The 23,001-nt window shown below is 40.5% G+C and overlaps 1 protein-coding gene across 1 annotated transcript in view; it reads right to left on the minus strand.

Moving 5' to 3' along the window:
• Positions 1–23,001, minus strand: part of LOC132886518 (dynein axonemal heavy chain 5-like) — a 310,505-nt gene that overhangs the window by 238,638 nt on the left and 48,866 nt on the right. Inside the window, exons 5-19 of the mRNA XM_060921229.1 lie at positions 21,128–21,346; positions 17,176–17,313; positions 16,909–17,085; positions 16,697–16,810; positions 15,631–15,738; positions 14,617–14,739; positions 14,269–14,484; positions 14,030–14,056; positions 12,691–12,798; positions 12,515–12,600; positions 11,882–12,203; positions 11,503–11,709; positions 10,580–10,751; positions 7,960–8,105; positions 7,427–7,601 (exon numbers count right to left, since the gene is read on the minus strand). Of these exons, the coding sequence (XP_060777212.1) occupies positions 7,427–7,601; positions 7,960–8,105; positions 10,580–10,751; positions 11,503–11,709; positions 11,882–12,203; positions 12,515–12,600; positions 12,691–12,798; positions 14,030–14,056; positions 14,269–14,484; positions 14,617–14,739; positions 15,631–15,738; positions 16,697–16,810; positions 16,909–17,085; positions 17,176–17,313; positions 21,128–21,346 (2,338 nt within the window). The remainder of the gene's footprint in view (positions 1–7,426; positions 7,602–7,959; positions 8,106–10,579; positions 10,752–11,502; positions 11,710–11,881; positions 12,204–12,514; positions 12,601–12,690; positions 12,799–14,029; positions 14,057–14,268; positions 14,485–14,616; positions 14,740–15,630; positions 15,739–16,696; positions 16,811–16,908; positions 17,086–17,175; positions 17,314–21,127; positions 21,347–23,001) is intronic.

Below are 23,001 nucleotides of genomic sequence, written 5' to 3' on the forward strand. Positions count from 1 at the left end.
CAAAAGCTGAAACATGCAGGCATCACAAAGCAATATAATTTACCCACAAATGTATTTATTTATTATTTATTCTGCATACTGCTCTGGGTTTGTGTGTGTGCTTGTTGCTCACTTGTGTATGCATGCGTGTATTCACTGCTTCAGATGGGTTAAATGCAGAGGAGGAATTTCACTGTGCCTGACAGTACATGTCACAAAAAGAAAGGCTTTTCTTCTTAATTTACCCAGAAGTGTGTTTATTCCACTTGAAAAGTGTACGGCGTACCAGCTACTGGATTTGGGATATGACAATATCCTGAACTATTTCATATTTGGGACTTCTAAATACACTGAAGAGATGCTAAAGTCATACAAAAGTACAGCTGCCTACCAAGATTTCAAGGCAGGTTGCATGCATGCCGAAATGTTATGGGAAATTCTCGATAAAGAAAAAATACCTTATCGTGACAAAGGTAAGCTCAAATGCGGACTTCTAACAGTAATAAAAAAGCCAGGGCCTAGATCTAGCATATTGTACGGTATTTAGTCTAGTCTACATTGTCAGTAGATAACAAACATTCTGCTCATCTCACCAAGCATTTGGTCTAATAAAATATATCGTGTCCAAAGCCCACATCCAGATCTACAGTTTGACGTTCATACACTTGCCATTTGGCATGGTTTTTGTCATGAAGTAGAGCTGCTAAGTATGACACGCTTGTGTATGTACCAGTAGACTGTATTGAGTAGTGCCAGACCATGCAACCTGTTAAAAGCTTTACTATCTAGACCAAAGGTTTGTCCATGTTACACCAACTTATGGACTTGCTGAATGTTAGCTTGAGTAGATCTAGATCTACCCTAGGCATATGTGATTTTTATAACTGAATGGCCTTGAGCTAGAAAAAGTGTTAGGAGAAATAACAGATGCAAAGAGCTTTCATACTAACCTGATAATAAAATATTCTCCACACACACGGGGATGCTTTTATAATCCAGTCTTCCTGTTTAACTGCAGCTCGCCATTTTTCTCATCTTTCTGGGTTTACCAGGAAGTGATGAAAAGTTAAACCAGGCTTATCTCCACGTCTGTTATTACATCCAAAAGCACTATTGTCAGAGTGCAGGCACTTTCGGATGTATGTGCAGGGGAGAGTGGGGAGCAAACTTGAAACAAAGCCAAATCATAAAACGAGAAGTGTAGTCAAAGGGCAGACAAGGGTCGGTCGATCGACAAACAGGGCAATATAGACGAGACAGGTAACATAAACAAAGAGAGATAGCGAGGGTCAGAAATACTAGAATCAGGCAGAGATAGAAAGGCTTGGTATGGACTGGAAAAACACAGAACAATACTTCGCACTGAAGGTGCGTGAGAGAAAGGCTTAAGTAGTGTGGCCGATGAGTTGTGAATGAATGACAGCTAATTTCAATAAGCTGGTGACAGAGGGCGCTGTGCTCTTTGGGCATTGTAGTTCTGAGTGGCTATGTTTGTAGTTTGGTTTGTGCTGTTATTCTCAATGCCTTTACTGACAGAACCCCCCCCCCCCCCCCCAAGTAGCTCCCTCTGGGAGCTAAATTCTTCCTGGGGTGCCCTCTTCCCCTCGGTGCAGGTTTGTCAGGGTGTTGTGCATGAAACCCTTGCTCAAGCATAGGGTCCAGAATGTCCTTGGCTCCCACCCAGCTTTGTTTCTCAGGTCCATAGCCCTCCCAGTCTACCAGGTACTCTACTTGACCTCTTCTGTGTCTGGAATCAAGGGACTTTTGCCCAGGCACACTCAGAGCAGGAGGCGATGAATTGGTTAATTTCAATGAGCATGTTCTCCCACCAGTATTTGTTCCTCAGGATTTGATGAATTTGTTGACTGCTGGGATGTCCTGTGGCGGGAGATGTGTGAGCCCAGGTGATGAGTCACCCTCGGAGGTGCTTTGGGACATAAAGAAGGCCCAGCAGAAGACTGATTGGGCTTGTCCGTGGTTGGGAGTTCTTTATCCCTTGATCCAGGTCCCAAGTGATGGACTGGATGAAGCAATTGTGTGAGAGAATGGGGGGAGTTGCAGAGTCCTGACATGACGAGTCAAAGGTACGAGATAGGGCATCTGCTTTGGTATTCTTTGACCCGGGGCAGAACGAGATTGTGAAATTAAAACGTGTAAAGAAGAGTGCCCATTTGGCTTGACATGGGTTCAATCTTTTGGCCTTCTTGAGATATTTGAGGTTCTTACAATTGGTCAGTATCACAAAGGGGTACATGGCTCCCTCCAGCCAGTGTCTCCACTCTTCGAGAGCTAATTTGATGGCAAGCAGTTCTCTGTTCCCGATGTCATAATTCCCTTCTGCAGAGGTGAGTTTCTTAGAGAAAAAGGCCACTAGGTGAAGCTTGTGTCTCTTGCCGAAGCGTTAGGACAAGACTCCTCCTACTCCTGTGTCAGAGGCATCAACTTTGACCATGAATGGCTTGGTCGGGCCAGGGTGCTGTAGGACCGGAACAGAGGTGAAGATGTTCTTGAGCCAATTAAAAGCCTCCTCAGCTGAAGGGTTCCATTGAAGACACTTGGGTCCCTTCTTCAGCAGGGCCATTAGGGGAGCAGCAACTGTGCTGAAGCCTCTAATGAAGCGACGGTAGAAGTTGGCAAAGCCTAAGAAATGTTGAAGCTCTTTTATGGATATAGGTACTGGCCAGGATGTGACTGCAGATACCCTGGATGAATCCATGCTGACTCCTCCTGCACTGATGTAGCCCAAAAAGGAGATTCGATTCTGATGAAATTCACATTTCTCTGTTTTCATGTAGAGATGATTGACCAGTAGATGCTGGAGGATGGCTCTGGCATGTTCCAGATGACTTTTCTCATCAGGAGAGTAAATCAGGATATCGTTGATATACGCAACCATAAACTTGCCTAGCATGTCCCGTAGCACATCATTGATCAAGCACTGGAACACGCTTGACACTGAAGAAAGGCCATCGGGCATTACCCTGTACTCAAAATGGCCGGCGGTGGTGCTGAAGGCGGTCTTCCATTCATCGCCCTTCTTGATTCTGATTAGATTTTAGGCACTGTGTAGGTCGAGCTTGGAGAAGATCTTAGTGGATCAAAGTTGTTCTATGGCAGAAGGAACAAGAGGAAGAGGATAGGGATATTTCACAGAGATTTGGTTCAGTCCTCTATAGTCTATGCAGGGCTGGAGACTACCGCCTTGTTTTTCCACAAAGAAGAAGCCTGCTGATGCTGGTGACTTAGATGGATGGATGTAACCCTGTTTGAGGGCTTCCTGGATGTACTCCTCCATGACAGAGTGCTCCTTTTGAGAAAGGGGATAAATGCGACCACGTGGAGGTGATGTGCCCGGTAGTAGATCAATGGCACAGTCATAAGGCTAGTGCAGCGGTAGCCCGCAGGCTTTCCCCTTGCTAAAAACTTCTCTCAAGTCCAGGTAATACTCGGGAACATTCGCCAAGGAATCTGGTTGTGGGCTCTCAACAGAGGTGGAGGAAAGACGGAGTTGGGGACATGAGAGACAGTTCTGAAAACAGGTGGTCGACCACTGGAGAATTTCCTTGTTCTACCATGAGATAAGTGGGTCATGAAGCTGTAACTAGGGGTAACCAAGAATGATGTTGTGATTGACAATGGTGGTCACGTAGAGGGAAATGAGTTCAGAGTGAAGTGTTCCCACCTGAATGTGAACAGGAGCAGTACGAGTGGTGACGAGACCATCACCTATTGGTTCTCCATCGATGGTCCTGATGCTGAGTGGACTCTGCAGAAGGGTTGTGGGCAGGTTGAACTTCTGGACAATCGTACTGCTGATGAAGTTCCCCTCTGCCCGAGTCGACAAAGGCAGACAGAACATGTGTGGAGGATACCAATTTTAATAACACAGGTACTTTGAATGACTGTGTATTAAATCTTATCACCGGACTCACCACATGAGCTGGACTTTCAACTGGGCTGGTGCGAGACAGACAGATGGGACACTGGTTGCTCTGGTGCTCTGAACTCCTGCAATAGAAGCAAAGACCCTCTTTCCTCCTTCTTTCACGTTCAGAACATTTCAGACGGGTGTGAGAAACTTCCATAGGTGCAGTGTCCTCAGAGGGCTGGAATTAGGTGTAGTGTAGGTGTAGTGTCCTCACTGGTTTGGAGTTCTCCTTGAGCGAGGGCCGGTTGGCCAACAAATGATCCAATCGTATAGCTAGGTCAACGAGGGAGTCCAGCATTAGTTGCTCATCTCTACACGCCAGTTCACTGAGAATTTCCAGACGAAGACCTTGGCGAAACACCGCTTCCAGAGCTGAGTCATTCCATCCGCTGGCTGCCGCTAGCGTTCTGAAGTCTAGGGCATATTCAGCGACTCCTCTTGAACCCTGTGAGATGGTGAGCAGACTCTCGCCAACTTTAATTCCTTTGGGTTCATGGTCAAACACTCTTTTGAACAACTTGAGGAAACATTCATAAGAAGTCGTGTGCTCACCTCCATGCTTCCATACAGTGCTCGCCTACTGTAACGCTTTGCCAATGAGAAATTAAAGAAATTTAGTGATCTTGTGTTCATCAGAGAGGTTAGGCATGATAGAGAAGTACATTGAGCACTGGAGTAAGAATCCCTTACAAACGAAAGCATTCCCGGTATATTTCTCTGGAATGGGGAGTTGTAATGCGGGATTAGGAGAAGCCTCAGGACGTGTTAGGAGGGCCTGTGACATCACAGCTGCCAGCTGCGCCATCTGGGTGTTGAGGTCTGCAAGCATCCGTTGATGTTCTCTTAAAAGACGTCCCTGAGCATTCAATGCAGTTTGCTTCACCACCTTTGCTGCATCCATGGTAATGGTAGGCGAAGTATCCTGTCAGAGGGCAGGCGCTTACGGATGTATGTGGAGGGGAGAGTGGGGAGCAAACTCAAAACAAAGCCAAATCGCAAAACAAGAAGCGTGGTTAAAGGGCAGGCAAGGGTCGATTGATTGGCAAACAGGGCAATATAGACGAGGCAGGTAATGTAAACAAAGAGAGATAGCAAGGGTCAGAAATACTCAAGTCAGGCAGAGGTTAGAAAGGCTTGGTATGGACTGTAATAACACAGAACGATACTTCGCACTGACGGTGTGTGAGAGAAAGGCTTAAGTAGTGTGGCCGATGAGTTGTGAATGCAGGGTTCCCACAGTTTTTCAGGCTTCTTTTTTAATTACTTTTAAGGACCAATTTTCATTTTTTTAAGGACCCAATGACCAAAACTGAATATCACTGGTGTGAAATTGCCTATTGTAACAATCACTTGCTTGTTTTCCCACACTTCGTCTGCTTCTTTTCTTTATGACTCTTAAAGGACTTTTCTTGACCAAATCTTGCAACAAGTGCAGCAATTCCTGATATGTCTGATATTTAAAACGATTTTAAGAAAACCTCAACGGTGGGTGAGGAAATAGTTAGTGGCTAAAAATAAAAAATATAAAGAACATTCCATTTAGAGTAAAATTTATTTCACAAGATTTTCATTTTGTTCAGGAACAATTGAAACTAAAAGTATTAAATTGACACAGGGTGGCCCAGAAACCCCCCCCCCGCCCTTGCTATTCTTATGTTATGGAATAAATTTTCTAACAAGTCTGAATGTTTCTATACATGTTATAGACAGATTGAAAGTCGTATGTTTTGTTAATCCATGTTTCCATTAATACGCATCAATGGCGGGCGACCGAGCTGATACGAAGTAGTCACGTGACCCTGTTCGGAACTGATCCCGAACAGTGCCACGTGGTTCCGGGCTATTCTCAAAAGCAGACACCAGGGGTCACCACTATACACTTTGTTCAGCCCCTGACCGCTAGTGCAGTTCGCCTGTGAAACAGGGTCGTTTGTGCGAATCGGGAACAGCGTTTTTGGAAATTAAAAATGTGTTATTAGAAGGGAGACGAAAAAAACCCCTGATTTTTAAGGACTTTTATTGACTTTAACAGATTTTCATCAATTTTATGGATAATTAAGTACTTAATTTTACAAATTCATTTTTTTAGGACTTTTATGGACTTTAAGGACCTGTACGAACACTGGAATGAATGACAGCTGATTTCAATAAGCTGGTGACAGAGGGCGCTGTGCTCTTTGGGCGTTGTAATTCTGAGTGGCCATGTTTATAGTTTGGCTAGCGCTGTCATTCTCAATGCCTTTACTGATTACAGGTCTCTGCCATTGTTCTTTTAGATGTAACTTCTAGAAGTTTATCTGTAGATGTTGACTAAATTGGGTTTACAATCACTTGCGGACACTCGTGCCCGTCGTTGCCAAACACAAAGCTTGCCCGGCAATATGGCTGCATAAACAAATCTGCAGTTATGATGACATCATGTGAAAGGCCCCTATGCACCATTTAATCCATTTTTCACCATACTATCTACTCCATCTGTTCCTTTTTTGTAAATTATAATCAGAGCATGGTCAATCCCATTTTGTCCACCATACTCTACACACCATCTATCCTGTTTTGTCCATCATACTCTGTACATTGTCAGTCCCATTTTGTCCACCATATTCTGTCCACCATAGTTTTGTCCCATTTCATATCTCATTTTGTCCACTATACTTCACACACTTTGTCCCATTTTATTTACTATACTCTGTCCACCATACTGTGTCAATCCCATTTTGTCCACCATACTCAGTACACTGTCTATCCTATTTTGTCAACCATACTCTGTACACTGTGTGCCCCGTTTTATCCAGCATACTCTGTCCACCTTCCATCCCATTTTGTCTAACATACGTATTTTGAAAAATTATTTCATTTTGTCCACTGTATTCTGTACACTGTTTATCCCATTTTGTCCACCATACTTTGTACACCATCTGTTCCATTTTGTCCACATACACTCTTGTGGCAGTGGGGGTCTGGTCGAGCGTCCCAAAATCAGAGAGTTGTAACAACTGTACACTGTCTGCCCCGTTACATCGACCATACTCTATACACCACGCATTTGACTTTGTCCACCACATTCTGTCCATCACACTCTATCCACCATACTCTGCACACTCTGTGTTCCATTTTGTCCACCATATTCTGTATAACATCCATCAATAAAAGTTGAAAGACTGTCCACTGAATACTGTTTTGTCTCGCATGCTCTATTTGAATCTTCCTTTATTCCTCATCATATACTGTAAGGTGTCTTGTCCAATTTCTTCGATGCACAATGCACTGTATACCACCTGTGCCTTTTTGTCCACCATATTCTGTATATCATCTACCCCATTTCGTGTGTGTGTGACACAACTCTGAATACAAGGAACTGTCCTTGTAACACTGATGTAACTTTTGGATTTAAAACTGCGTTTTGACTTTTGGTCTCAGTGCAGTAGGAACATTTCTCATGTTTATTTCCTTGTGTTTTTTACATCATACAAAAGTTTAATGCTGATTTGCATGAATCTCTGTGATCCACTATCTCACCATCACTCTCTGCGGATCCTTCTTTGCTCTCAGCTCTGTTTTCGTCTGTGCCCTTCTGTTCATCCTCTTCACTTTTTTGCTCAAATTCCAGCAACATGTTTATCAGCTCATTGGCTGAATCCTCTACCAGAGAACTCTTTCTGTGCAGTAGCTGGGCTCCTTTAATGCAAAGCTCCTGTGCCAATATAAAAACAACCACATACCCACTTTATCAGTTAAAATCCACGACTAACAAAATATGTAGAACATGCTGAATCATAATTGTAAAATTCATGGTATTATTTGATTAAAAAAAAAAAAAAAATATATATATATATATATATATATATATATATATATATATATATATATATTTCACCCATATTTAACATGCAACATTCAAAAGTATGAGTGAAAGGAACTGTGATGGTGTTTGAGAAATACAATTTAACAAAGAACTGAATGAGGTTTTAATAAATTAGGAAATATCTTAGGAGTGTACTCTTGATTTTAATACATGTACCGGTAAATGTGTGTAAAGATCACAGACATACCTTGGTGGTTTGTACAAATTCCTCACATGTGACAGGCTCGTCCTCAGGCAGTGCACACAGCATGGTTCTGCTCATCTCCTGCAGCATGGCATCAATCCTGAACTGCACAAGATCGTTGACCCGATCCAGGAGCAGCTCCAGGTCCTCTGGAGATAGGCAAAAGAGACATGTATCAGACTTGGGAGGGGAGAATGATCAGACAGAATTGTATCAGACACATATGGAAGCATATGTTTAACAAATTTCTGAACAACATGTATAGGGCATATACAGGGCACATGTATACGATAAACAGTGGGCACATATACCGTAGATGATGAACTGTCCTATTATATATATATATATATATATATATATATATATATATATATATATGCATTTGACATGAAGGGGATATGTAGTGGAAAAATGTAAAAGATATATTTGAGACTTGTATAACACCTGTAATTGCAGAACTCCTGAGCGAAGCTCCATAATTAAGAGGATATGGTAATGCAATGTATCGACCTGATTTCTGATGGCTATAGCAACAATACGACATCCATACATACCAACAATGTACATGTAACACCACAGGGTATCTGCTCATAAGTACAAGGCAATGCATCTCAAACACTTGACCACCGGAAAAATAAATTTGTATCTTTATTTAGATAAAAGACATGAGTTTTATCATGCTTATTTTTAATTTGTTTTTAAAAAAATAATGTGGGATTATTTGCTAACACATTTTACACGCATCAGGAGCTCCGCTTTTAGGCAGTGCCAATATATGTATATCGATTTCTATATCTATCTATATAATTCTAGAATGTGGGGTACACATTCTCTGAGATAAATCTTTTGTTATTTTCCACAAAAGAAATCTTTACTGAAACAGTTTTGAACAATGATGCGAATGACAACTTTCACCAATAGCAATGCTTGATGTACATTTTTAGACCCAATTTATCCTTAAAACATTAACTAAATGATGAAATATAATGTCACTGCATAATGCAGAAAAAGTAGTTCATGCCTTTGTTACCTCTAGGTTGGATTATTGGAATGCCTTACTGTCTGGATGTGCCAATAAGTGCATAAACAAGCTCCAGTTTGTACAAAATGCAGCAGCAAGAGTCCCAATCAAATTTCGCATTGATTATAAAATACTACAATTGACCTTTAAAGCACTTGAATGGCCTTGCACCACAGTACCTGAGCGAAATTCTAGTCCTTTATGACCCATCATGCCTACTCGGATCAAAAGGTGCAGGCTATCTGTTGGCACCTCATATAGTGAAAGCTACATCACCTTTTCTTACAAAGCCCCACAGTTATGGAACAGCCTTCCAAGTAGTGTTTGGGACTCAGACACAGTCTCAGTGTTTAAGTCTGGACTGAAAACATATATTTTTAGTCAAGCCTTTTGTTAATAGTTTTTATTAGGTAAAGGAGTAGATCTGGAGGGTCCTCAGGCATAGAATGTTTTGGTAAACTGGGATGTATGGATGCTGTCATCCCCCACTCTCACATGTTCACTCAGGTTTGTTGACGGTGGAGTGGCTGGCTGCTTTATGTCCCAGGGCTCCCTCATGTCTGTCTTACCTTCTGGCTCTCCCTTTTAGTTATGCTGTCAGAGTTAGTTTTGCTGGAGTCCCTGCTTGCACTCAGTGCAAAATGTATACTGTTTTTACTCATTGGGTGACACTGGGCATACCGAACAACCTGTGTTTTCTCTCTTTCTCTCTCTCTCTTCCCCCCATCTCTTCCCTCTGTCTGTCTCTCTCTGTTGAGTTACATGTCGATTCTGAGACATGATGCTTTCTGCTCCTTGGACCCGCCTGATTCATCCTGATGCCCTACGTCTGGCTGGAGTCTCATCACATTGCTCCTGTGGAGGATGGTCCCATATGGACAGTTGAAAGTCGCACTTGGAAGATGCCTCTGGACACTTACAGTTTCGCTATTATGGCTGAGGCTACAACTGACATGATAACTTTAGGATTGCAGTTATCATGAACAATCTTGCACTCAAGTTTCTATCAATAAACAGTTGATAACTTCAACAAAACAGACTTCATGTTAAAACTATAATGAATTTCCTGGTTACACAGTCACACTTTATGACTATATAGGACACAGTTTTAGAAGCAAGTTATTTATAATCATGCTATCTGTTATCACCCAAATGAGGATGGGTTCCCTTTTGAGTCTGGTTCCTCTCGAGGTTTCTTCCTCATGTCGTCTGAGGGAGTTTTTCCTTGCCACTGTCACCACAGGCTTGCTCATCAGGGATAAATTAGGGATAAAATTAGCTCATGTTTAAAGTCTTTAATTTTCTGTAAAGCTGCTTTGGGACAACGTCTGTTGTTAAAAGCACTATTAAAATAAACTTTACTTGACATGGAACATATAGAAGATACTATATGCATTGGGACATATACTGGACATGTATAGAATATGTGGGAGAAATATATTGGGTCTGCAAAACATATAGAAGAAACATATGTTGGACATGCAGGTGTTAAATAAAGCAATGTCTGAATACATCTATCACACCACAGCAGTATAAAACACTGAGGCTTTGCAGTAAGACATGTCTCACTGCACTCAGCTCACATTTACTGGTCTTAATTACCAAGTGCAGTGGTGATACTGTCAAGGTATTTGTCGATGTTCAGTGAGGCCCAGTTGAGTGAAGTCAGGCCTGGCTGGATGGCCTCATCCACTTTGGCCACATGTGGTGTGAGCAGCTGCTCAAAAATGGGCTGGATCTTTGCCCTCACTCTGGAGTTCTCACATAGCACCATCTAAGAATGCAAAAAGACACACCAGTTAGCTCAACAAAATCCATCCTGGCTTGTTACTACAGAAACATGGAAGAAATATTCTCAGATGTGGTGAGCTGCTGTTTACCTGGTGGTTACTTTAAAACCCTGTACATCCACACACTCCAGTTTCTCGCGCAATAGGCTTGCCTGTGCTGTTTATTATTATTATTATTATTAACAAGTCCAGTATGTAGTTAAAATGAGTTAAATTTTTCAAGGATGCTAACAAAGTCTCAAAATCATCAAAATCTCTATTCTGACAAAGCAATTTTAATTATATACTTGTCTGTAGTTCGCTGAGTCAAACATACACTGCATTGAGAGAGTTTATTTTACATGAATGAACCCAAAACATTCTCCAATTAGCTTGAAAGAAAGCAAGAGCGCTACGTCAGCACCTCTTTCTTTGAGAGATGACAAGAGAGCACTAATGTAAATGGCAGGAAAGGGGTTGGGCTTCCAGGTTGTCAGATAAAATCATAGAGTTCAAAACACCTGGACAACTGTCAATCATTCTTGATCTGTATGTCAGCTGGCTTGTCTGCTATTTTTTATTGGAGCAAAAATCAAGACTGCTGTTTTTGCATTCTTGAGTAATAACTCATAGCAGTATACTCTGACGGTAAAATTCAGAGTTCTGACACAAAATGCATTAATGCTGGCAGATCTCAAACATCACCCAACCACACCCAGCCCCCACAGCATCACACAAACTCCAACCCGCCTGCACCTCGAGTTTGTTGTAGTTCTTTTTCAGGACATCCTGTCTCTGCTGTAAAACGGTGGCGAATGGCGGGATCTCCAGCCCCATCCGGCTCATGCAGTGCGTCTCGCGGATCTGAATCAAGATTTGGGGGTCAAAGTTCACATACAACTCCTGGCTTTCTGCACACTTGACCAGCAGAGAGGCCTGCAGGCCCACTTTCGCCACCTCGATCTAGAAGACAACAATCACGTGCTTTGATTTCATGTAAGAGCAGTAACACAAAAAAGCAATGAGCACAAAAAGCAATGCATGCTTTGTGGTTGCAAATAAAAAGGCATGTTCCTGAATCTAACACTTCAGCTTTTCATTCAGTATGGACTACTGTCATAATAGTAAATCTAACCTGCTCCATCCAGCCATGGTGGTAAAGCACCTCAAACTCCACCAGCACTTTGGTCATACGATTGTAATTGCGTATGATGCCTTTGGCCTCAGCTGTATCAAGGATGCCTGTGTGCTGCTGGAAGAGCTCCATGGGTTCCTGGATTCTCCGATATAGCTGCCGAGCCCAGAGGATTGATCCCGCGATGGGAGGAAGGCCTCGAGTGATGGGTGGCTCCATCTTCTGCTTGTTGTAGATGCGTGACACCATCTCAATGTCACGGCTATAGTTCTGCAGGATCCTCTGGTACTTTTCACTGATGCCCAGATCTGGGATGTCCAGTCTAGGCAACAAAATCAGAATGTTAACCAAGTTGGATGGGGATGTTGGTTGAGAAGAACAATGCAATTACAGCTTGGTGTCTTACATTGATGAAACCGGCGAAAGTAAACGTGTAAAGGTTATACCATAGTTAATATGATATGACAGAGTTTTACTACAACTACAGTTTACTACTACGAAATGAAAATTTGACAGTATCATGGTTTCGAGTTTGATGCCCATAGATACCACAAGGTACCAGAGTAAAACTGTGGATATCCTGGGAAAACAATTGTGAATATTTTCACATTGTACACAATGACCATAGCTCACCTTTCAAATTTCTTGAGAACATTCAAGGCTCTCTCAGTACCTTGAATTTTGTCAAATGTGTTGTCCATGAACATCTTGAGTTGATTCTGAAACCAAATGGCCTCAGTTTAAATGTTTCCTTCACAAACCGCTGTGGTAAAAGGTTCTCTATATAGGTTCCTTAATGATTTACTTACATGCAGCTCGGTGGTCTGTCTGCAAAACTCTTCATAGTCCTGATCAAAATCAGTCCTCCTCTGGTCTAGGAAATTGTATTGCTTATTTTTCATCACAAGCACGATATTCTAGATAAAAAACAGATATTTGACTCAGGCAGTAAATAAATCTGTTTTTTGTCAACTGCCATTGGCATAAATAGCAACATTTTAAAGGAATAATTGGAGGACAAATTATACATGCACAAATTTTCTGAACAGCTAAGACATGTTTGGGGTCAACATTTTGCAGTTATAATTCCGCACTAGCCCGAGAAGGCTAATGTAGGTAACAAGTAACATACATTTATGACCTCCAATTAACTACATTCTGAAATCATAACACACATTTTTTTTTAAATTAATTTAACAACTCAAAATAGTAAGTTAAATGCATCTGACATCGCACATGGTTTCATGCCCTCTACTTATTCCTTGGCTTGGGGTTGCAGACAATTCATAATACGTCCATTTGGTGTCATTTATGCAAAAAGTTTTGGAACCTCTGGTTGAGGGACAGTTCTGCCTTTGGAGAACAAATAAAACATTTATTTGCCAGAAATTACTTTGCAAAATGCTAAATGTGGTCACAAGTTTTTATTAGCCATGTTAGCATTTTAGTTCTAGTGCAAAGAGAAAAGAATTGAAATGGAGACACCAAGCAAGTCTTAGCTAATGTATGACATCTGAGACAAGAGGAAAATTTCAACTCCTCCCACACTATTCCTTTAGGCTTTTAAAGCAATTGAATACATTTCATTATTTATTAGCATGTTAGTGCATGTAGTCTAATGTTATCTCACATTCTGGGTAAATTAGGGTATTGATTCTAGCAAAGTTAAACTGTATACTAGATTATCTAACCCTGTATAATTGCTCAGGACAGCAACTCACTATAAAATATTCATAGGCTGTTTCAGACTGTCAGCTTTTACAAAAGACAGAAGATTGCACTGTCTTTATCAGCGTTTGTTCAATCATTCGCCAAGCACTCTGACTGTCCACTGCCTTTCAAGACACTTCTGCAACGTTTTTCTAAAAATTAAAAAGGTGAATAATCTCTGCATTGTGATGGGAAGATAAGATGAATGTTAATAGCTTAAGGATGATATAACCGTGAACTGTAACTAGCTCTCCATGGAAACTTCCCTTTTCGTTATAGAAAGAGTACATTCGTGAGCTCAGACTTCTAAGGTAAAAAGGACACATTTGAATCTTTGAGTGATCTTGGTTACACCATGCAGGGACATGCATTAGAAACAGCACCAGACATGCACTACATCCAACAATCAACAGAAAGTATTCTTTTTCCTCAGGTTACCTCCCATTTTCCTTGCATTTCTGCAGTCTGTCCATTAGGGGGAGTAAAGAAACAAATATTAAGGTTAGCCACCATGTTGAAATGCTCTAAAAAGATGCAGTCATGGGTAATGCTGTGGTGGGTGTTTGAACCCAGAAATAATTAAGTATCTTAAAATGCATTAAATGATTATGAACATTTTCATTCGCACTGGTCAAAGAAAGCCAATCAAATATTGCAATTATTTTCAATGGACAAACCTGAAATCTGGTCGCCATTGTTTCCAGACCCTCAATCTTGGCATCCTGAAGTACTGAGTAGGTGTTGATGGTGCTGAACATGGTCAGAATTTTGTTCAGGCGTCTCTGGAAATTGTCAAATTTGCCAAATATGTACATCTCGCTGAAGTCAAACTGTCGCTCTGATGTACTCTGCTCCAGGTTATGCTTGGTCTTGTGGAAATATTTCTGGTATTCCTGATAAATAAATGAATGCTTTCATAAGAATGACATATATACAACTATTAACAAGTTTTAAAAGTGCGCTGGTTAAAGAAGTAAATGGCATTCCATCACCATAAGTAAATCTATCATGTAAAATTCTGCAACCTGGTTTAGATGAATGGCAGCTCGGAGCTTCTCTGCTACCACATCCTGAGGTTGGTCCCATATTGTTACTGAACCATTGTTAGTGATGTAGGCCTTGCAGGCTGTTATCATCTGATTTGTGACCTGAAAATAACAAGTTCGGATTGCCCGAGTATCAGAATCACTTACAGTTTATCCAAATCATTTTGAACCAGAAAACACTCTGGTCTACAAATATTCAAAATAAAATTTGGTCAGTAAAGAATGGTCAAGCAATGTTTTTGTACCCCAAATATAGCTGATCAGCTTTGAAGCTAACGTTGGTACAGCCTAGAAATCCCCATTTACACAGCTCTTGGGTGAGACAGACTTGTGTAACATGCTTAGAGGCAGTAAGTGCATGTGTATACTCAGTGTTTATTATGTGTAATATATGGGTAATCCAAGTATAATTTCATAGTGTGGGTTAAAACACAGACAGACATCATTAAAAAGGATAGTCCATATTTAAGCATGGTAACACAGGCACTAGTCAGAAAACAACAGACAAGAAACTACACTCAGAAAAGCACAATGCAGTTGGCAAGACTTTGCAAAGAGGAAACGAAATGACAGGTTTAAATAATTAAGTAAGGTCTGAACACAGGATAGGTGCACACATTCGGGAAACAAACCACTGATAGGAGGGTCAGGGACAGGACTGGACCAAAAATAAAAAAAAAGGCATATGGCCATAATATAAAGAAAAGTACAGGTAGAGCAAAAACAAAGTCAAGCAGAGTTTTTTGCACTCCGAACCACAACCCACACTAAGATTCATGACAACAGAAGATGTACTTTAATCTTCAATCAAAAATCTTTTTCAATCCCAAAACATCATATACTTGTTTCAAGTGGCATCATTATTCCATGGAATCTAATTTTTAAATCAATGATTTTGTACAGTATTAGGGATGATCTTTATTTTGACTATGTGATGGATCTAAAAAGTAATACAAAATGTAACAAAAAGAATTGTCCATCTCTGTCTCTTACTTTAACAAAAAGAGATGTGATCTTCTCTGAGGTGTTGTAATAACGGGAGATGCTGTGAATCATCCGGATTGCATTTATGAGCCCAGGAATGGCCTCCACCATTGACACCTGTGTTAAGAAACAAATATGTATGAAGTAACAGAGTTTACTGCATAAGTTATATAATTATTACCAGTATAAGAGATAATGGTACGTATAAGAAAGCGCCAGTCCTTGAAGAAGAAAGCCTGTTAGCTAGTTAAAGGTAGACTGCCTTTCAGATTTTTCAAGTGTCGGTCACAAAAAGAGTTTTCCCTGACACCCAATTATTTTTGTTTAGTGGACCGAAAGCTACTGAATTCGAATCACAGACTTCCAATTTTATTAGTTTTTTTAATCGAACAATTAAAATTTAGGGCCACGTAGCCCTAAATTCTCTGCTATTTTTGCCTGCTTCATCATGACCCAATTCAAGATATTACATCATGCATCACGTGGCGGGCTTTCCCCGTTCGCGCAAGGCATTGTGGGATACAAATTTGAAACAGGAGAGAAAAATGGAGCATGCGAATGAAACGTGAAAGACCAACTACAGTAACAGAAAGCGAGAAGAAAAGACGTTATGTTGCGAAGGAAAGGAAACGCAGGACCAAACTAATAAATGTCGGTGGTCAGCGAGCACCTCGGTGTGATCAGCTGTTCGTTTAGCAACAGAATGATGTAACTGTCAGTGCACGGTCAAGGTAAGCCTGTAGATGGCAGTAATGCAACACTGGATGCCAGCTGCCGTAAAACCCAAAAGAAGAAGAAAAAGAAGATGACGAAGGTAAGCGTGCGCCTGTGCACACGGACTTCCACTGTCTACTTGACTGCACGAAGCGAGCGATTTCATGCACATTATTTGCTCAGGAATCCCTTCAAATTAAATAACTTCCCAGCCACAGAACGGCCTGTTTTTTTTTTAAATATTGCAGAAATAAACATATCACAATGACCAAATTTCAGAGGGAACTAAATTTCACTGATTTTATGAAATCGAAAAGCTGTCGACTTTTAAATGGTTGTGTAACATTATTCTTTGTCTTACAGGGTCACTGTTGTACAGGGGGTCACAGAACCTCTCGAGTGTGTAGAGATACTTCACATTGTCCTTGGCTTCATTTGCTGAATCTGTGATTCTAATGTCCAGTTCCTTCCAAGCCTGGGAGAGCAAACCAATAAAGACATCCTGTGAGTGGGCCCCTTAATTATCTACCAGGAATGGATGACTTTTATCGCTGAGCTTTGGAGAATTACCACCTTAATGAGTTTGGACTTGGCTATCATGAGGACACCCAGCACAGCTTTGACGCTGGGGTTCTTAAGCTGGTCCAGAAGGTAGTTAAAGCGAAACATGCGTTTCTTCCAGTGGTCCAGCTCGGCTCGAGGACCCAGATCATCAGCCTCCTTCCTCAGCTGGTCACTTTCTGCTAGAACCTTATGAACATGAACAAGAACGTTGTAATGAATTTGATCATCTGTGACCAGTCAATGTGCTGCTCACATTCATGTCCTCATTTCTTTTACCAGCTCAATCTGCTTGATCCAGATCTTCATACAGGCTTCAATCTTCTCCATAGCTTCAGTGCTGTTGGCCACTGCTATGTAGTCTGAGGGGCTTTTAAGGGTTTTCAGATCAAAAGTGTCACACTCTTTGAGGTTCACCTGAGAGATCAGAAAAAAAAGACACTTTACGACAAATGTGACTTTTACCAAAGGTCTTTTTAACATTCCCACTGTTCTTGTCCACACTGAATTATGTTTTTATATACTACTGAGGACCAAATGTCCCCACAAGGAAAATAAAATCTGACAATTTTGACCTTGTGGGGACATTTGGATGAGGTTTAGGTGCAGGCACAGCATTAATTAACTGCATTAATAATTATGTCAGTGGAAGGTCCTCACAAGGATAGTGAGACAAGTGTGTGTGTGTGTGTGTTCGTTCCCTGGGTGACCAGCTGCAACAATATTTTACAGAAAGTATATCAGACGCTTGCTGGCCGTGCTGTCAAAATTGGGCATGCAGACGCTCACCTAAGTTTCCAAACCTGTCATTGCTTAACTCTTGAATATTTTCAATCATAAATACTATCATTACAAAGCTTATAATTTCTGCTTTCCAAAGAAATTTATCTTGTTAAGATCTGTTGAGTACTTTGGGAGTAACAGCAGGTTGAAGTTGGTACAAGAGATTACACTATCTGCTTGTGGGACGTCGGGAAACTGCCAGTGATTTTTGAGTCACGGGAAAGCGGTCAGGCTCTCTCTCTCTCTTCTGATCAGTTTCCGACTGGATTACTCATGAATATCAGATAACCTTTATAGTGATGTTCTCTAGCTCTCACCGTTTCTGATGAAGTATTCAGCAAAATTTCCCATCTGTCAGTTTTGATGTTATGATTCACAGGATACTTTGAAGTGAGTTTTCATAGCTTTACCTACTTATTTTTTCAAATCAAACTGATTCCTGTAAATAAATAACTATTTTAGAATATAACTGTAGTTGTTTTGATGAAAAATATTGAGATCTTAGTGGTCAGAATGAGATTTAAAAAAAACGGAAGTCAGAAACGCGAGTGTCAATTTCAGTTCAATTAATTGGAATTGTTTATTGGACGTGGATCACACAGTTTTTTCAAGGTTAGCCTTGAAAGCTGTGAATATTAATTGAAATAATCATTTATATTCTTTCATATAAACACCTAGTAGGCCCTACATGGAAATACAAAGGCCTACAGAGCACAAAGAGTGTATTAGAAATATTTTATTACTCTTTTATTTTGATAGAGAACGGTAGATGTGAATGACATTCAATGCTTATTTATGCATATTTTATGATTAACATTGATTTCTCCTTCTTTGTGATGTATAAATGAGAGTTAAGACCAGCTTTATATTGTACAAATACAACCGTGATTCCAAAAAAGTTGGGACAAAGTACAAATTGTAAATAAAAACGGAATGCAATGATGTGGAAGTTTCAAAATTCCATATTTTATTCAGAATAGAACATAGATGACATATCAAATGTTTAAACTGAGAAAATGTATCATTTAAAGAGAAAATTTAGGTGATTTTAAATTTCATGACAACAACACATCTCAAAAAAGTCGGGACAAGGCCATGTTTACCACTGTGAGACATCCCCTTTTCTCTTTACAACAGTCTGTCAACGTCTGGGGACTGAGGAGACAAGTTGCTCAAGTTTAGCGATAGGAATGTTAACTCATTCTTGTCTAATGTAGGATTCTAGTTGCTCAACTGTCTTAGGTCTTTTTTGTCGTATCTTCCATTTTATGATGCGCCAAATGTTTTCTGTGGGTGAAAGATCTGGACTGCAGGCTGGCCAGTTCAGTACCCGGACCCTTCTTCTACGCAGCCATGATGCTGTAATTGATGCAGTATGTGGTTTGGCATTGTCATGTTGGAAAATGCAAGGTCTTCCCTGAAAGAGACGTCATCTGGATGGGAGCATATGTTGCTCTAGAACCTGGATATACCTTTCAGCATTGATAGTGTCTTTCCGGATGTGTAAGCTGCCCATGCCACATGCACTAATGCAACCCCATACCATCAGAGATGCAGGCTTTTGAACTGAGCGCTGATAACAACTTGGGTCGTCCTTCTCCTCTTTAGTCCGAATGACACGGCGTCCCTGATTTCCATAAAGAACCTCAAATTTTGATTGGTCTGACCACAGAATAGTTTTCCACTTTGCCACAGTCCATTTTAAATGAGCCTTGGCCCAGAGAAGATGTCTGCGCTTCTGGATCATGTTTAGATACGGCTTCTTCTTTGAACTATAGAGTTTTAGCTGGCAACAGCGGAAGGCACGGTGAATTGTGTTCACAGATAATGTTCTCTGGAAATATTCCTGAGCCCATTTTGTGATTTCCAATACAGAAGCATGCCTGTATGTGATGCAGTGCTGTCTAAGGGCCCAAAGATCACGGGCACCCAGTATGGTTTTCCGGCCTTGACCCTTACGCACAGAGATTCTTCCAGATTCTCTGAATCTTTTGATGATATTATGCACTGTAGATGATGATATGTTCAAACTCTTTGCAATTTTACACTGTCGAACTCCTTTCTGATATTGCTACACTATTTGTAGGCGCAGAATTAGGGGGACTGGTGATCCTCTTCCCATCTTTACTGCCGAGAGCCACTGCCACTCCAAGATGCTCTTTTTATACCCAGTCATGTTAATGACCTATTGCCAATTGACCTAATGAGTTGCAATTTGGTCCTCCAGCTGTTCCTTTTTTGTACCTTTAACTTTTCCAGCCTCTTATTGCCCCTGTCCCAACTTTTTTGAGATGTGTTGCTGTCATGAAATTTCAAATGAGCCAACATTTGGCATGAAATTTCAAAATGTCTCACTTTCGACATTTAATATGTTGTCTATGTTCTATTGTGAATACAATATCAGTTTTTGAGATTTGTAAATTATTGCATTCCGTTTTTATTTACAATTTGTACTTTGTCCCAACTTTTTTGGAATCGGGGTTGTAAAGCCTTTTGGTGAAACTTTGAAGAAGAGAGTGTACTGATTTAACATTTTATCTAATTAGCATAATTAATAATAATCTGCAAAATTGTTTTTTATTAATTTTTCAAACTTTGGATTCAGTATACAACCATCTATGTACCTGCCAATTTCCATGTAAATATCTTGAAAAATAAAAATGTTATTTAGAAAAACATTTGATTTCAATCGTTAATGAGGCCCATTTTGGACCATGTGATCCTAATACAGAATATTATGGCAATTTTCTACAAATTAAGCCGTTTCTTCAATCTTTGATTTGTAATATCTCAAGAACGGTTAAACATATTTTAATTCTGTAAAAAGTATGTTGGTTAGCATTCAATTCTGAATTTAATGAGCACAGTTTCAAGCTATTTGGATTGAATTTTCACCTGATATGTCTATTTATAGTACAGAAATATCTCATCTCATCTCATTATCTCTAGCCGCTTTATCCTTCTACAGGGTCGCAGGCAAGCTGGAGCCTATCCCAGCTGACTATGGGCGAAAGGCGGGGTACACCCTGGACAAGTCGCCAGGTCATCACAGGGCTGACACATAGACACAGACAACCATTCACACTCACATTCACACCTACGGTCAATTTAGAGTCACCAGTTAGCCTAACCTGCATGTCTTTGGACTGTGGGGGAAACCGGAGCACCCGGAGGAAACCCACGCGGACACGGGGAGAACATGCAAACTCCGCACAGAAAGGCCCTCGCCGGCCCCGGGGCTCGAACCCAGGACCTTCTTGCTGTGAGGCGACAGCGCTAACCACTACACCACCGTGCCGCCCAGTACAGAAATATATGGGGCTGAAAGCCATATGAAAACAACCCGTAGATAGATTCCAGTCTTTCACTTTTCAAATTCTTTCCACAGAAGAAAGTGGCTCGATATTAGCATCATAAGTGCAGGTAGGTGTGTGTGTGTATGTGTCACCTTCTCCTCCAGGCTCTCCTGTGCCCCAGCGAGCACAGAGACAAAGCCCTCTAGAGAGCTGATAAAATCCTGTTTAACTGAATGAGCCTGAGGGCTGGACAGCTCGCCCCAGCCATGGGTCATATTTCTCAATGTGGGGATGAAAATCTTGGAGAACAGCTGCTCCACACTCTTCAGCAAACCCACTCTGTTCGTGTCCATCATGTTGAAGCTCACATCCTAACCAAGACAATTGTGCAAATTTAAAAGGGCATTCTGGAGAGTTGAATGAAAAATACTCATTTGACCTGCCTTGTTTCATTATCTGTTACTTTTATTCCAACGTTTCAAATGGTCAAAAAGAAAAGAAAATTACCTATAAAACAGATGTCTAAATATACAGTCCAATGTACAGTCCAATATAAAAAAAAGTGTTCAGTTTACTCAAATACTGAATGAAAAATCATATTCCTTTTCCATTTGTGATGACTCCTGGCTTGTTACTTCATGTTTTAGTTATAGTTTAAAAATAAAATAGCACAAATATGAAAAAAATACAATGATTACAAATACACATCCAAAACAAGATCAACTGTGAGCTACTGCTCACTTACATATACTCCCACTCTTGCTTATATCAGAATGCAAGCAATCGAAGGAATAGGACACTTACTATGAATGTTGACTTGAACAAATAATTAACCCTGAAACAAGTAAGTAAAGAGCAATGTTCTCCCCAGGGATTTCAAATAGCATCCTAGTAAACTGTCATTTTGAAATAGCATTTTGCTTCTTGAAATAACGTCAAAATGTTTTGAAAATACATTCAGTTGGTAAACAGGAAGTCGATGTGCAACAGACCTGAAAATCGTATGCACGGTATAGAACCCCAAGCTGAAGCTCAGTACTAAATATCAAGCAGTTGTGATATGTAGTCGCTGAAAAAAGTGTTACAAAAATTTTGTAAATCCACGCTATATGTTTCACAAATACATTCAGTCGGTAAACAGGAAGTCTATGTGCAACAGACCTGAAAATGGTGTCCATGGTATAGAACCCTAAGCTGAAGTTTGGTACCAAGTACCAAGTGGCTATGATTTGTGGTTTCTGAGAAAAAGGGTGTTTCGGACGGACGGAAATACAGAGATATGGATGGACAGAGGTAAAAAAACAGTATACGTATAATAATAAATAATAGTCTAAAAATTATCATTGTTTAGTTTACTACAAAATGGAAACAATGTCCCTTTCCCATTTGAGTTACATTGTTGTTGTCTTTTAATTGGTACTTATGTAACAAATTTTTAAATGAAAGCAAATAAAAAAAATTCAAAAATAAAAGAAAATGACCAAGAATACCTGCAGTGCCCTCCACGATTATTGGCACCCCTTGTAAAAAAAATTAGTAAAAAGGGTTAGGAAAAAAATCCACCTTTTGGTGAAGTCGCTTCATCTCACACTGAAAAAATAGCTTCGATGAGGCTGTAGCTCATATCTTTCACTGTTGTGTGCGAGTTTGAAATCCGATTGAAGAGTAGCGTTTAATGTAGTGAGTCACCCAAAAATTTCAGACGCCCATAAAATCATAAATATGACAGGTGGCGCCACCATCTTGACAATTTTTATGCACACCCACCTGGGGAACACTGTATGCGAGTTTCATCAAAATCTGATCAATCCTGTAGGAGGAGCAGCAATTTTTGTAAATTGTGGACGGCTAACAGGTGATCACATAAGCTCATCTGGCCTGGCCTATGGCCGGATGAGCTAATAAAAATGAAATAATCTCATCTCATCTCATTATCTCTAGCTGCTTTATCCTGTTCTACAGGGTTGCAGGCAAGCTGGAGCCTATCCCAGCTCTGGGTGTGTGTGCTCATTGCTCATGTGTGTGT

This window comes from Neoarius graeffei, chromosome 5 (genome assembly GCF_027579695.1).
Source record: "Neoarius graeffei isolate fNeoGra1 chromosome 5, fNeoGra1.pri, whole genome shotgun sequence".
Lineage (NCBI taxonomy): Eukaryota > Metazoa > Chordata > Actinopteri > Siluriformes > Ariidae > Neoarius > Neoarius graeffei.